At 39.8% G+C, this 16,770-nt stretch overlaps 1 protein-coding gene across 1 annotated transcript in view; it reads left to right on the top strand.

Moving 5' to 3' along the window:
- The first annotated feature begins 3,686 nt into the window (after positions 1-3,686).
- The window catches only part of LOC103519956 (proton-coupled amino acid transporter 4-like), a 19,318-nt gene continuing 6,234 nt past the window's right edge, over positions 3,687-16,770 (top strand). The window contains exons 1-4 of the mRNA XM_026831256.1: positions 3,687-4,010; positions 13,426-13,510; positions 15,716-15,732; positions 16,355-16,492. Coding sequence (XP_026687057.1) covers positions 3,844-4,010; positions 13,426-13,510; positions 15,716-15,732; positions 16,355-16,492 — 407 coding nt within the window. The 5' untranslated portion in view covers positions 3,687-3,843. The remainder of the gene's footprint in view (positions 4,011-13,425; positions 13,511-15,715; positions 15,733-16,354; positions 16,493-16,770) is intronic.

Below are 16,770 nucleotides of genomic sequence, written 5' to 3'. Positions count from 1 at the left end.
AGTAAAAAAGTAATAGGTAATCAACTGGCGAGTTTTTTTCTAAGCTTCTTTTTTATTATTATTCTTAGTATTCTTGAAATTGTTTCATTTCGCATTTGATTCCAACATCCAATATTGGACTGTCTAGAAATACCTACATAATTAATCAAATAAAAAAGTGAAAGTCGAACACTCATAACTTGGGGCACGGTTCAATGGATTTCGTTCAGACGGGAAGTGGCGGCTTTGGGAAAATGTTGAAATCCAGATCAGTGCATCAGTGGGAAGTTTCATCTAATTGGTTTTACCCGTTTAAACCTACCAAAAAATCAAAATTTAGACGCCTTGAGTAGTGTCCACACTTATGTTGGAAACGTCGGACAATAATAGGTACATATGTTGTAAAACATTGTTTTCTAATTATGCACGTGATTAGAAACTGACCCAACACTTCCACTTTCGACATTTCCAACAAAAATTGGACGTGCGAGACAGTTGCGTAGCCACCTGAAGCTGTGTCCACGGTGTCGACTATGTGTGGACACGTCATGTTAAGCTGCGTCCACACATAGTGAAAAGACAGAAAAAACTCCATGGGACTCATGCGGTCATATCTCATACTGCTTTAGGCGAATTCCGGTAGTTGTGTAACGAAACTCCATGGGACTCATGCGGTCATATCTCATACTGCTTTAGGCGAATTCCGGTAGTTGTGTAACGCCCACGGTCTAATTCTACACGGTCAAAGGTCGTTGGACAGACCCTGTAATAGGTCAATGATATATGAGAAGTAAACGGTAAGAGGCGTGAAAAACCTTCAACAAACGGCACTGGAACATGAATTTAACGTGTTGTAAGAATTGTTGTACCTATGTTGTTGTTTATCACTCATCACTGGCTGGAGGATCAAAGAGACGTAAAATTTCGTTCAAAGGAAATGAGGTCACAATGGAAAAATTTAAGGACGTCCGAGATATTTCGAATCTTCCTGTGGAATTTTTCGAACTGAGCTGTGGAAGGTATCATTAGAGAAAGGGATTTTGTTTCATCGCATCGTAAGGTTCTTAGAAGTAAACGGTAAGAGGCGTGAAAAACCTTCAACAAACGGCACTGGAACATGAATTTAACGTGTTGTAAGAATTGTTGTACCTATGTCCTATGTATGTTGTTGTTTATCACTCATCACTGGCTGGAGGATCAAAGAGACGTAAAATTTCGTTCAAAGGAAATGAGGTCACAATGGAAAAATTTAAGGACGTCCGAGATATTTCGAATCTTCCTGTGGAATTTTTCGAACTGAGCTGTGGAAGGTGGAAGGTATCATTAGAGAGAAGGATTTTGTTTCATCGCATCGTAAGGTTCTTAATGTCGAAAAACCATGAAACTATATTTCGTGTTAATTTAATATAGGCCGGGCGCTTCGAACCCTTGACGTTTGACTTTTGCGCGCCTCCCGGCACGCTAGATTCAAGATCCTTCCGAAATTTCATATTATCTGCATAATTAGGTAAACATTTTAGACTTACCACTTTTGCGCGCCTCCCGGCACGCTAGATTCAAGATCCTTCCGAAATTTCATATTATCTGCATAATTAGGTAAACATTTTAGACTTATGTATGTACAATAATTTTCGATAACCTCTGATTACAAACACACCTTTCTACCTTGGAACGAATGCAAAGGGATCATGATGTTTCCGTTCCAATGGAAGATTTGAAGGAAATGACTACAATTTCTTACTGAGAATCGCACAAATGAGTCGTACAAAAAGATAAGATGCCTTGGGAAGTAGATCAACAAATTGTCCAATGATTCATCAAATCATCTCCCAATATCCGATCAGATAGGTAGTAGTTATCAGCAAAAAATTGAGCATATTTTCCTCATGTATCAGGACCTTAGCCAGGATTTTTTCCAGGGGGCCCCGAGAGACCAAAGAGTGATGCTCCAAATTTTCAGAGTCTGGCCTAAAGTGAAGGAGCAGAATGAAGCTCAAGGGAAGCCCGGTCATTGACGAATTGATACATTGAATCTTTTCATTCGATTTTTGGTATTCAGTATCCCATTAATTAACTGTGTGGGAGGTTCCTAATGATCTGATTTCATTGCGGAAATCGAACTCCAGAATCATTGCAACTTGATGAAATGATGGTCCAATTAGCAGACAACGATTTCATCATTTTCTCAGGCTGACAGACGGTGGAACACGCCTACTTCTCGCCCTATTAGTATTGTGCATGCGTTTCCCGAACTAATATTATGCGTGAACCTTTGCCAAGTCGTTCAGAGCCTTAGACAACAAAGTTTCTATGTCCACTGAGTACAAGCCTTCACTAGCTACACTAACCGCCCACCAATCTTGTTCCGAGTATTTCAACTAAAACTTGATAAGATACAGCGTTTCCCTAACGAGGTATTCTGCTGCCTACTTACCTACTGCTTGTGAAGTTTCAAGCATGTTGTTTTAATTTGTATTATGAATAATTCATACTAAACTCTTATCGCGATCATACAGTACATAGGTTAACCCTTTAGTTTGGAACCTTATAGTTTTGACACTCCCATGACTATTGCAGTATTGCGCCAGAGCACATCAAACTGATACGTTTCAAAAAGAGATTTCTAATAAATACCTGTAAAATTTAAACTCAAGTCCTAAACAAACGATTTCTTTCTGAACGGAGAACTGTGATTAATTGGATTATGAAGGTAAATACAGTAGGACCAATTATTTCAACTAATTGGGACCAGGGGTAGTTGAAATGGTAGTCTTTTTCTCTGTTAAGAAAGATAGGATATCCTTTGAAAGATAAAAAAATAATGGATTTTGGAGTTGAAATATTAGAGAGTTGAAATAATCGAGGTTCTACTGTACCTGTAAAAATCAACTCAAGTCCTAAAACAAACGATTTCTTTCTGAACGGAGATCGGTGATTATGGAAGGTAAATAATGGTCAATTCCCCGATTATCTCAGACGCGTGCGAATTGGAATTTGATTTCTGATTCTGATTGAGACCGGTATGCGGTATGCTAGGCCTGCTCTCAACACTTGTTCTCCCTTCTCCTATCTCCAAAAGTTTATCTCCAAACAATTGGGTCTAGGCTATATGTTTGATTAACAGGCGATTCGACCATATGTTGTGCACCTACTGCTGTAGGAATATAAAGCAGAGCGCTAATGACGGATGTGGGATAATGGTATTCTGCTGAATCAGTCAGTCAATGGGGCTTTCTGTGAACTAAACGATTCCAGGGGGTTCAACAAAGTAACTTCTCAAGAATGACCTAGAAGTGATTTATTTTTATTATTATTATTATTTTTAAGAGGTTCGATAGGTAGAGGGAACTGTAACTGCTATGGTCTTATCGTCTCGAAATCCAAATATTTCAATTCCATTACGACTTCAACCAAAGCGAAACCATTTGGCGTATTTCAACTGTTTCAGGCCTGCTATGTCGAAATTCACAATTCTTTACTTCACACGTGACTTCTGTGTCTTACATGCTTGAGACTACAACTACAATACCGTACCTTCCAAGAACGAACCCCAGTAGATATCTATTAAATATGTAGCTACGTTTTCTACAGTCGTATACCGCGTATACGTCTGATTAAGGTGACACCTACGAATGACGCAAGATACATATGTATAACAAATCGGAGACATCATTTGAAATTCAGAGAGCTTGGAAGTTCTCCAGCTCTCTGAGTTCCAGTAGGTACAATTTGGGTTCCAGTAGGTACCACCTGAATTCGCTTCGGAAGCTCATGTAATTATCATGTAAAAGAGCTCACTATGTAAAAATCCCGCCATTAAAGCCCAAAATTCCAGACAAAAATATCCTTTACAGACCAGAAAAAATGTCCTTTTTGACTTGTCTTCCTTTCGTCTGCCCCCTACAGGTGGTGAACTCACAGAAACTTCATGCCAAGCTAAAACTAGACGAATTTCCCGGGTTTTCGGATACCATGGAGCTTTCATTTCTAACAGGACCAAGGCAATTCCAGAGGTTTACGGACACTATTAGGTGAGTTCGGAAAAAGTTTGTTCATAGACTAAAGGTGTGTTCACAATTACTCGTACGTAGTCGACGACTATTTGTGGTCACACCTTGAGCTTTCGCCAGCTTTAATACCGGTTAATAGTCTCTTTACTACTGGATTCCAAGCATCAACTAATGGGTATAGGTATTGGTTATTGACGTTAACCAAGAGCTGATCAAAAACCTTTTGGTAAACCTTTTCTTCAGTTCGATCTAGCTAGATCTTAAATCCTCTAGATCTAGAATATCTAGATACTCTCGATGTCGGATGATAAAACCGGATATTACTCTTATTAAACTGAAGTACACAGGTACTTTACTTGACGGATTAAAGTGCAGTGCTCTTCAAATAGAGGCAATTTCCAAAGAAAGCGGATTAGCAAATTGACTTACCTGTCAGAATTTAATGTAAGAGTGCAACATTGAAGAGCAGTTAGATAAGCACAAGTGTCCCTCTCATGGCCGTTTATAATGGGAGGAACCGTAGACCCTGACCCTCATGTTGAAAGTAGACATGTGTTCTTCTCACGAAAAAGATCTACCATCTGTGTAAATATTTGGAAACTCTGGACCTCTTCTCAAGTTCTCACCTTTTTTATAGCCGTTTGAATGATTTTCTACGTATGTATTTGATGCTATTTCATCTACGAGTACCTACGTATATTTATTTTGTATTCCATAGCCTACAAAGTTGTGGTTTTCTGGACTTTAAGTTGGCATGTACCTCGTTTTGTACTGGACGTTACTGATCTAAATTCCAGACCCGTCTTCAGCAGATTGTCACAATTGCACGAAAAAGATCTACCATCTGTGTAAATATTTGGAAACTCTGGACCTCTTCTCAAGTTCTCACCTTTTTTATAGCCGTTTGAATGATTCTCTACGTATGTATTTGATGCTATTTCATCTACGAGTACCTACGTATATTTATTTTGTATTCCATAGCCTACAATGTTGTGGTTTTCTGGACTTTAAGTTGGCATGTACCTCGTTTTGTGCTGGACGTTACTGATCTAAATTCGAGACCCGTCTTCAGCAGATTGTCACAATTCCAGATTATATTCCAGAGAGCCATTGCACATAAGGATATTTGAATTTTCTGCGTTCACTGCGTTCAGTATCTACATATCTACATGTCCTTTTGTATTTCCAGTACCAAATATTTCAATTCCATTACGACTTCAACCAAAGCGAAACCATTTGGCGTATTTCAACTGTTTTAGGCCTGCTATGTCGAAATTCACTGTATCATTGTTATTTGTCATTGTGTTTCGGCCTTCCAACAATTTATGTAAATTACACGTGTCAGGATTGCTTCACGTTACGCAAATATGAAATATTGCCAGCGGTTTACCACTTTTACCGCTCTCTAATTGCCAAATGACTCCCGTGAAATCCTTTCGGTTTTGTTCATTAGGGTCCTATTCTTTTCTAGACGGCCTAGACGCCGAAAAAGTTCATAAAATCTGTTATTTTGCTCCCCATTGTCAATTAGTATTCTTTATTGCATGTTCGTGGGTTGTGGGTCACAGAATATATCGTGTCACATCAGAGTTTACCGACATATTTACATTGCATTTTGTCGGTGTGAGTAAATTTGACATGGTTTGTTTACCAACATCTACCTTACAACCTTACAAGTATTGTACATTTGTCTGGTCTTGGGTCTTAGGAAATCTCAGCCAGATCAAGATTCAAGAACACACATTTGCCTCCTTAAAAACACACACTTTATGGGTCTATTCAGCAAAGAAGAATCGTTCAAAAGACATTCATCCCAGAAAAAATGGCCCTCGATTTTCAAAACCCATTTCGAGTAGGAAAAAGTATACCAATCTACGGAAACTGTTCAGGCAAGAACATTATGATCTGAAGTCTCTAGTCTTCTAGTTTCTAGCGTACAACCTTTAGTGCCCATTCTTCTTTATTACATACTCAGGATCCAGGATCTCTAGAAGTCTAATACCTAACTACCTAGCCTTACTATGAGGAAAACGTGAGACGCAAAATTTAAGATCCAAAGTCCAAACCAAGACACACGAAGAATCGTTCAAAAGACATTCATCCCAGAAAAATGGCCCTCGATTTTCAAAACCCATTTCGAGTAGGAAAAAGTATACCAAACTACGGAAACTGTTCAGGCAAGAACATTCTGATCTGCCGTTACAAGACCAGAAGTTTAAACTTGGAAGATGGAGCAGGGGTTCCCTAATGTGATGTTGTTTTCTGGAGATGTTTCTTTTTTATGCACAAATGGTTTATTAATAAAGTCTACTTATACCCATCATATATACCTATATAAAAAAAGAACATTATGATCTGAAGTCTGAAGTCTCTAGTCTTCTGGTTTCTAGCGTACAATCTTTAGTGCCCATTCTTCTTTATTACATAGGTACTCAGATTCCAGGATCTCTAGAAGTCTAATATCTAACTACCTAGCCTTACTATTTACTTGACGGATTAAAGTGCAGTGCTCTTCAAATAGAGGCAATTTCCAAAGAAAGCGGATTAGCAAATTGACTTACCTGTCAGAATTCAATGTAAGAGTGCAACATTGAAGAGCAGTTAGATAAGCACAAGTGTCCCTCTCATGGCCGTTTATGATGGGAGGAACCGGAGACCCTGACCCTCATGTTGAAAGTAGACATATGTTCTTCTTGGGGGTCATCAGGCCTAGGTTCATCAAGGGGGCCTGAAACCATTTCTGTAGCAAGGGAAATTTCAGGCTGTTTAAGGTCCCCCAGTCAGCCTAGTTAGCTTAGTTGGTAGTGCGTCTGCCTTGTAAGCGCTAGGCCGCGGGTTCGATTCCCGCCCGGGGCGGATTTTATCCTGATGGGATAATGTTCGTTCTCGGAACGGCTGGCTTTCGTCCTATCCTGTCTTCCTTCTTTCTTCGATTTCGGGACGATAAGACCCTAGCAGTTACAGTTCCCTCTGTCAAACCTCTAAAAAAAAAAAAAAAGCTGAAAACAGCCACTTAGCAACTTTTCCGATGTGGACACTTTTACTCTCGGACTTAAGAGTCGCATGTTGAACTAGGGATTTGTTGGTCCTTTTATGGACGTTCTACAAACATGCAGCTGTGCTTGCGCAGATCCCAAAATGCCTCTTAACATGAGATTGTAGGGTTGGGGTAAGACTCGGATTTAAGAGTCTCATGTTGAACTAGGGATTTGTTGCTCCTTTTATGGACGTTCTACAAACATGAAGCTGTGCTTGCGCAGATCCCAAAATGCCTCTTAACATGAGATTGTAGGGTTGGGGTAAGACACCTTTTTGTGAACGATTAGGTAGTTAGTTAAACGTATTAAATCTGTTCCAAGACACCTTTTTGTGAACGATTAGGTAATCAGTTAAACGTATTAAATCTGTTCCTCTGTTACCAACCTAACCCCGAAGGGGTACGTCATGAAATTCTGACAATTCTGATTAGTGTTAAGAGTCCAAAATTCCCCACTTTTGCCGAACGGATTCTCAGAAAGCTGTGGCCTCATGGTGAGAGCCGAGAGCCGCCCTTGTTCTGTAATAATTAGCAATAATTTCCCTGTGTCTCGAAAACGGTTCGTCAGCTCTTTAAATCTCGAAATAGGTCGGCCCTGATCCAAATACAATATCACGAGCCAGACGCGTGCTATCAAATCAATGAGCGCTATTCATTGGAGAACACAGATCATCATTATTCACCGAGAAATGATCCAGATTAGCTTGGTCCGGAGAGGTAACTAATTCGCCAAACAAAACGGTCGATTCAGAAACGAAAAAGATCTACCATCCACTAAAAACTGACCATCGAAAATTTGACCCGATTACATTACTTTCCTTCCTATAGGATAAGGAAAGTAAAAAGGGGTTTCTTTGTCGTCACTCATTTGATTTACACAGACCAGTATTCCTTAAACTCTGGATTAACTGAAAATTCTCTGTTGTAAGTTCGGGCAAAAGGATTACGTAGTAGAGAATACCTCAGGCATTAACTTTGCCAAGAGATGACCTTCACTCTCAGAGGCTAGGGGCTATTATTAGACCATGTGAATCTAGTCGATAGATGAGTTGCTAGCATGCCTACTTGCCTAGTCATGGAGATCATTACCTTACCATCAAGATACCATATCATTAAGCCGGCCACTCACTCCCAGTTATACCTGACAGGTACGCTTGAATGCAAAAAGATAAGATGCCTTGGGAAGTAGATCAACAAATTGTCCAATGATTCATCAAATCATCTCCCAATATCCGATCAGATAGGTAGTAGTTATCAGCAAAAAATTGAGCATATTTTCCTCATGTATCAGGACCTTAGCCAGGATTTTTTCCAGGGGGCCCCGAGAGACCAAAGAGTGATGTACTCGTATACCAAGGGGACGCTCCAAATTTTCAGAGTCTGGCCTACAGTAAAGGAGCAGAATGAAGCTTGAGGGGGGCCCGGGCATTAACAGATTGATACATTCATTCTTTTCATTCGATATTTGGTATTCAGTATCCCATTAACTGTGTGGGAGGTTTCTAATGATCTGGTTTCATTGCGGAAATCGAACTCCAGAATCATTGCAATTTGATGAAATGATGGTCCAATGTCCAATGGAGGAGTTGCAATTGGGAAAATATCATTAATAAAAGGTCGATTCCTACGTAAAAAGTTGTAAAAAATCCAAATCTGAGTCATGAATTATGACGTCATCGCCTACGGGAGCGTATGCCGTGACGTCAAAGTTTACGATTTACAAAAGTCGTAAGAAAAGAAAAATTCCGTTGGTCCTCATTTTTCCTGCTCTATGACTTTGAAACATCACCCAAGTAAGCGCAACTGATCTATTAGCAGACAACGATTTCATCATTTTCTCAGGCTGACAGACGGTGGAACACGCCTACTTCTCGCCCTATTGGTATTGTGCATGCATTTTCCGAACTAATATTATGCGTAAACCTTTGCCAAGTCGTTCAGCGTCTTAGACAACAAAGTTTCTATGTCCACTGAGTACAAGCCTTCACTAGCTACACTAACCGCCCACCAGCTAACATCTCTAGTCTCTACTCTAAAGTGCCTACAGAGTAAAGATCACAGCATTGTCACTGGCGTCTGGCGTGTTAATCTGGACTCGAGTATTCCAATTAGACTAGATTAAGATAAGCGTTTCCCTAACGAGGTATTCCTGCTGCCTACTTATACCTACTGCTTGTGAAGTTTCAAGCATGTTGTTTTAATTTGTATGAATAATTCATACTAAACTCTTATCGCGATCATACAGTACATAGGTTAACCCATTTAGTGGAACCTGTAGGTTTTGACACTCCCATGACTATTGCAGTATTGCACCAGAGCACATCAAACTGATACGTTTCAAAAAGAGATTTCTAATAAATACCTGTAAAATTTAACTCAAGTCCTAAGTCCTAAACAAACGATTTCTTTCTGAACGGAGAACTGTGATTAATTAATTATGAAGGTAAATACAGTAGGACCAATTATTTCAACTAATTGGGACCAGGGGTAGTTGAAATGGTAGTCTTTTTCTCTGATAAGAAAGATAGGATATCCTTTGAAAGATAAATACCTGTAGGTTTTGACACTCCCATGACTATTGCAGTATTGCGCCAGAGCACATCAAACTGATACGTTTCAAAAAGAGATTTCTAATAACTACCTGTAAAATTTAACTCAAGTCCTAAGTCCTAAACAAACGATTTCTTTCTGAACGGAGAACGGTGATTAATTAATTATGAAGGTAAATACAGTAGAACCGATTATTTCAACTAATTGGGACCAGGGGTAGTTGAAATGGTAGTCTTTTTCTCTGTTAAGAAAGATAGGATATCCTTTGAAAGATAAAAAAATAATGGATTTTGGGTCTACCTGATAGTGTGAGTGCTCATCAGTTACAAGGTAAACCTGACAGGCAGACTTGTTCAGGCGTACCTGTCAGGTCTACCTGATAGTGAGTGGCCGGCCTCAGGTATCTTTTAGACTTGACAGGCGGACTTGTTCAGGCGTACCTGTTAGGTCTACCTGATAGTGAGTGGCCGGCTTTAGGTTCAACCAGAGACAATCACTACATTATATCATTAGGTTACCAAGTTCACCTGTGTTGAGACTTGGGTGCTTCCATTGTATACATTATATGTGCCGGATACCATGGCAACATACTAGCAATAGACTTCAGTCAACTATTATGACTATTATAGACCGCGTGGAAAATACCCAGACCCGGCTCAGCAGAATGGCGCTCTCTAATTGCCAAATGACTCCCGTGAAATCCTTTCGGTTTTGTTCATTAGGGTCCTATTCTTTTCCAGACGCCGAAAAAGTTCACAAAATCTGTTGTTTTGCTCCCCATTGTCAGTTAGTATTCTTTATTGCGTGTTCGTGGGTTGTGGGTCACAGAATATATCGTGTTACACAGTTTACCGACATGTTTACATTGCATTTTGTCGGTGTGAGTAATTTTGACATGGTTTGTTTACCATCATCTACCTTACAAGTATTGTTAAATATTAGAGAGTTGAAATAATCGAGGTTCTACTGTACCTGTAAAAATCAACTCAAGTCCTAAAACAAACGATTTCTTTCTGAACGGAGATCGGTGATTATGGAAGGTAAATAATGGTCAATTCCCCGATTATCTCAGACGCGTGCGAATTGGAATTTGATTTCTGATTCTGATTGAGTCCGGTATGCTAGGCCTGTTCTCAACATTCTCCTATCTCCAAAAGTTTATCTCCAAACAATGGGGTCTAGGCTATATGTTTGATTATCAGGCGATTCGACCATATGTTGTGCACCTACCGGGGTAGGAATATAAAGCAGAGCGCTAATGACGGATGTGTGATAATGGTATTCTGCTGAATCAGTCAGTCAATGGGGCTTTCTGTGAACTAAATAATTCTACCAACCAAGCTAACTAGGCTGTCCCTCTCGAAGTAAATTTTTGAAGCTTCCGTAGAAAGCACATCGCCACGCGCAAGGTACTCCTTCACTCGCTAATACTCTGCCAATATGTAGCTACCTTGTTACGTCACACGTGACCTGCCTCCGTAATCGATCAATCACTAAAAAAAATTGGAACCATACCGATTTATTTCGTGGAAATGATGCCGCTTGGAATTTACGGGCACTATCACAAACACTCCTCCAACGAGTGATAGTTGACCTAGGGGAAGTTAAGCCGATGCCAATTTGGAAACCGGGCCAAATCAGAGCAATAGTAAAGTTTTGTTACGGTAGTGTTCCTTAGGTAATGGTAATAGTTTGCTCTTAGCATTCGACTAGCATCAGTGGGTTAGTGTCACCACAGGAGCCCATCAGTAACACACATTGTACAATTTAATTCAATAACCCTTGCTATAATGGGAAATAATTTATGTCTTTTCTTACAAGTTCTTCCTGATGTCTTAAAGGATAAACCGTGTTGTGGGATAGGGTATGCTGTAACCATGCGGAAAAAACCAAGGAGTAACTTGTAACTTGTATTAAATTGCACAATTTTGAAATTAAATTGCACATATCTCATTTATCGCTCGCTTCAAGCCATAAGCAATTTGTAGCACGCAAAGTTTAGCTTAACAAAAGCCAAACTGACTGACGCCATATACTCTTCTGAACCAACCTCAGTGGTGCAGTTGTTAACGCGTTGGACTTTGGACCTGGAGGTTGGTGGTTCGAGTCCAAGTCCAGTCATAAAATTTATCTAAGTGTAATAATTGGGGAACGATATTAAATGTTTTTTCTCTCAGTTCTATATGCGGTTCCCTCTACCAGCTTGATGCGCTATGCTCTCCCGACAGCCAGTCGACTGTTTTTGAACATACCTTTATATTGTCAATGATTCTCCAAATACTCATAGCTTTATTTTCATTTGGATTGTTATATGGTTGTCTGGTCGATCTTTCTTTCTAGACTGTAGTTCATTTTTCGTGATTGATATCCCTTTGATGGACATGTTGGTCACCAAACAAAAGTTCGTGGCCATTGAATACACCTTCTTTGATAGTTCGATAGTTATATTCTGGAATAGTCATGAAATTTGTCACCGTCTCGAATTTTCTACAGCACCCATCGCGTCGTCACTGATCCGTTGATCATTATATTTTATAGTAACCATTTTGCCTGTATAGAAATCATGTTCATGACGCAACGCTCCGGGCATATTTGGCTGAAGTCAATTTTCATAATGGCAGCACTTTTTTTGTGCTCATGTTGCACATAGCTGGAAATTTCGGACCCAAGCAAAACAGGAGTCGGACATTGGCCGATAAGGGAAGTCGGCGATTGTGAAGCCCTCTTTGCTGTGAAACATAAATAGGTATAGGTACATAGTACATAATTATTATAGTTTGCCTTAGGCAAAAAATAGAGTGGAGCGGAGAGCAAATAGCATAGAGTTTTTTTCTCTCAGTTCTATGCGGTTTGAAGTCATCGCTAGGAAGTCGGCGATTGTGAAGCCCTCTTTGCTGTGAAACATAAATAGGTATAGGTACATAGTACATAATTATTATAGTTTGCCTTAGGCTAAAAACAGAGTGGAGCGGAGAGCAAAGAGCATAGAGTTTTTTTCTCTCAGTTCTATGCGGTTTGAAGTCATCGCTTCCCTCTTCCCTCTACCTGCTCGATGCGCTACGATCTCCAGTCCACTATGTTTTTAGCCTTAACATTACACGCGTAAATTTTGTGATCTTTATCGAAATTGTCTTCGTCTCTTCGACTTGACATTAACTGACTCAGCTCTAACAGCTCTTGGCATAATCTCATATGTTTTAGGTCCGTCATTGATTATATTGATTGTAGGTATGGCTGGTGGAGTGGTGGATGGTACCATTCATAATTCCTTGCCATATTACGTCTGCTTCCAGCATCTTCTTCTACCTTCTGGTTTATATTGATTGTAGGTATGGCTGGTGGAGTGGTGGATGGTACCATTCATAATTCCTTGCCATATTACGTCTGCTTCCAGCATCTTCTTAGGTAGAAGAATACCTTCTGGTGAGCAAAAAATGCGTCTTTACGTAACCAACGCGTGGTAACGCTCTTATCTCTGATCACAGGGAATGATTCAATGAATAAATGACATTGTTGTAGAATATTGTTTCTGAATTAGGTGAAATTAAAAAAAAAAAGCTTCCAGCATCTTCTTCTACCTTCTGGTTTGAGCAAAAAATGCGTCTTTACGTAACCAACGCGTGTTAACGCTCTTATCTCTGATCACAGGGAATGATTCAATGAATAAATGACATTGTTGTAGAATATTGTTTCTGAATTAGGTGAAATTAAAAAACACTAAAAAGTGCAGTAGTGACGTAACAACGGAGATTTGTGACTTCTAGATTTTCTAGTCACACGCGAGGGAAATGGTTCTTTTTTATGACACCTACAACTCGACTAATAACTTATTTTGCTTCTGTTTTTCAGGCGGCTTGTTAAAATGTTCGTTATAATCACTCAGCTGGGATTCTGCTGTGTGTACTTTGTATTCGTAGCTCAATCATCTCATCAGGTAAGGCGATTTTTTGATTGGTTTCTCATCCTTTCTTGGTACTTTCGTAGAAATTGATAACCGATGAGCAAATTTTTGATAGTTTTTCCTCTACAATTACCTGAAAAGGGCTAATTTCTCTGTCGCGTATAATACTCTAGTAGCGCGCTCAAACTTTCTTGACTTGGCGGGGCGGAGAGCTACCACGCTCCTTGATTCCAGGGAAAGATTTTTTTTCCAGTTTAGGACAACCTTCGTTAACTTATGACACTTATGTTGAGTTACATCGAGAAAGGTGTCAAAGAATGGGCCCGATACCTGTGATTAAATCCACCCTGAAATGCCTTTCCCTTTCTGTGGAATCAGGTCATTTAGTACATTTCCCAATGTCACACTAGTCACGGGTCTTTGTCACTTTTTAGATTGGAGTATTGGAACAACACCAATGTCAGACATAGGTGTGAATGAAGTCTATCATTACAACAAATATATGCACACAATGCATATTACAAAACATATGCACTATTACAATGCATGTACTTGAACATGAACACATAGGAGACAAAACAATGTTTTGTTAACCCTTTCGTGTTTCGCTGCTGTGGGCAGCTATCCAAAGCATGTTTGAGAATAGAATGGAAAATACCTGCCTTGTTTGTTCTGCCACTATGCCAGAGAGAGAGTCAGGAGAGTCTCAAAAATAGAAGCAAAGTAACAAACAATGAGTTGAGGTGACAGTAAATAGCCCACATCGCACAATAGAGCACAAATTTACAACAACAACAACTAATAATAACATGAAAATTAGAAAGTAACAATAAAAAGAACATTAAACATAAAACGGAAAATGGAAATTTTAGTTGTGTTAAGCATACCTACTTGAATGCTCGTTGCTCGTCACCGTCACAAATGTATAGGTAGTTTCCTAACACCTCTGCAAAAATATCCCTGACTTGATATAGGACTCCAACCACTAACCTCAGATCCAAAGTCCCACGCGTTCATTGGGGGCTGTTTGGATCTTTCTTACTTTACTTTCTGTGTCCGGCTCACCATATTGTCAGGTCTTATTCTTATGTCATATTGCCACTCTCCGTTGCGTTGGTTTGGTAAAATGGTATATAAAGACACAAACCGTTTAATTTCACATGTTAACCATAGTAACCGTTTAAACCGAATTTTCTCATGTTAACCATAGGGTTAACTCGATCTGGTTACTGCGTAGTAGAAGTTGAGGATGAGCAAGGCTTTGTCTAAGATTTCAATGGCAAGACAACACAATGGAATACTTTGTGCTCAGACGGATCTTAACAGACATGTGACTAAATGACTATCCGTACAACGTACAAGATATGTGAGTGTACTCAGCATAAGAAGTACTTGAGATTAGGAGTTCCACTAGAACTTCCTTCAAGTTTGAGTCATTACTGGAGTTCGAACTAAAGATCATTTCAGGATCCTCTCACGATCCTCAAGGCCTCCTAATCGTAAACCAATAAACTTAGGTATACCTACATATGTATAAAGCTGTGTCCACACATGGTCGACGGCCGTCCATCGACGATGTCGACTGAAACCGTCGACACTGCTTCGACAACATAGTTTCATCTCGTCGATCGATGGCCGGTCGACTATGTTTGGACAGTGGACACACCACAGTGCCAAGCTGTCAAGGGTTTTCGGCGCGAACGACCTAACCGTAGTGTTAAAGCGCCTAAAAGGAGAGAAAAAAGGTTTTCTTTGAGGAACGGCTGGCTTTCCTCCTATCCTGTCTTTCTTCGATTTCGGGACGATAAGACCCTAGCAGTTACAGTTCCCTCTGTCAAACCTCTAAAAAAAAGCTGAAAACAGCCACTTAGCAACTTTTCCGATGTGGACACTTGTACTCTCGGACTTAAGAGTCTCATGTTGAACTAGGGATTTGTTGATCCTTTTATGGACGTTCTACAAACATGCAGCTGTGCTTGCGCAGATCCCAAAATGCCTCTTAACATGAGATTGTAGGGTTGGGGTAAGACACCTTTTTGTGAACGATTAGGTAGTTAGTTAAACGTATTAAATCTGTTCCAAGACACCTTTTTGTGAACGATTAGGTAATCAGTTAAACGTATTAAATCTGTTCCTCTGTTACCAACCTAACCCCGAAGGGGTACGTCATGAAATTCTGACAATTCTGATTAGTGTTAAGAGTCCAAAATTCCCCACTTTTGCCGAACGGATTCTCAGAAAGCTGTGGCCTCATGGTGAGAGCCGAGAGCCGCCCTTGTTCTGTAATAATTAGCAATAATTTCCCTGTGTCTCGAAAACGGTTCGTCAGCTCTTTAAATCTCGAAATAGGTCGGCCCTGATCCAAATACAATATCACGAGCCAGACGCGTGCTATCAAATCAATGAGCGCTATTCATTGGAGAACACAGATCATCATTATTCACCGAGAAATGATCCAGATTAGCTTGGTCCGGAGAGGTAACTAATTCGCCAAACAAAACGGTCGATTCAGAAACGAAAAAAATCTACCATCTGTGTAAATATTTGGAAACTCTGGACCTCTTCTCAAGTTCTCACCTTTTTTATAGCCGTTTGAATGATTCTCTACGTATGTATTTGATGCTATTTCATCTACGAGTACCTACGTATATTTATTTTGTATTCCATAGCTTACAAAGTTGTGGTTTTCTGGACTTCAAGTTGGCATGTACCTCGTTTTGTACTGGACGTTACTGATCTAAATTCCAGACCCGTCTTCAGCAGATTGTCACAATTCAAGATTATATTCCAGAGAGCCATTGCACATAAGGATATTTGAATTTTCTGCGTTCACTGCGTTCAGTATCTACATATCTACATGTCCTTTTGTATTTCCAGTACCAAATATTTCAATTCCATTACGACTTCAACCAAAGCGAAACCATTTGGCGTATTTCAACTGTTTCAGGCCTGCTATGTCGAAATTCACTGTATCATTGTTATTTGTCATTGTGTTTCGGCCTTCCAACAATTTATGTAAATCACACGTGTCACATCAGGATTGCTTCACGTTACGCAAATATGAAATATTGCCAGCGGTTTACCACTTTTAATTTACCGCTCTCTAATTGCCAAATGACTCCCGTGAAATCCTTTCGGTTTTGTTCATTAGGGTCCTATTCTTTTCCAGAGGCCGAAAAAGTTCACAAAATCTGTTGTTTTGCTCCCCATTGTCAATTAGTATTCTTTATTGCGTGTTCGTGGGTTGTGGGTCACAGAATATATCGTGTTACAGAGTTTACCGACATATTTAC

This window comes from Diaphorina citri, unplaced genomic scaffold, assembly GCF_000475195.1.
Source record: "Diaphorina citri unplaced genomic scaffold, Diaci psyllid genome assembly version 1.1 scaffold3069, whole genome shotgun sequence".
Classification (NCBI taxonomy): Eukaryota; Metazoa; Arthropoda; class Insecta; order Hemiptera; family Psyllidae; genus Diaphorina; species Diaphorina citri.
Note: the sequence above shows the minus strand (reverse complement) of the source record. Positions and strands in the feature narration are given on the sequence as shown.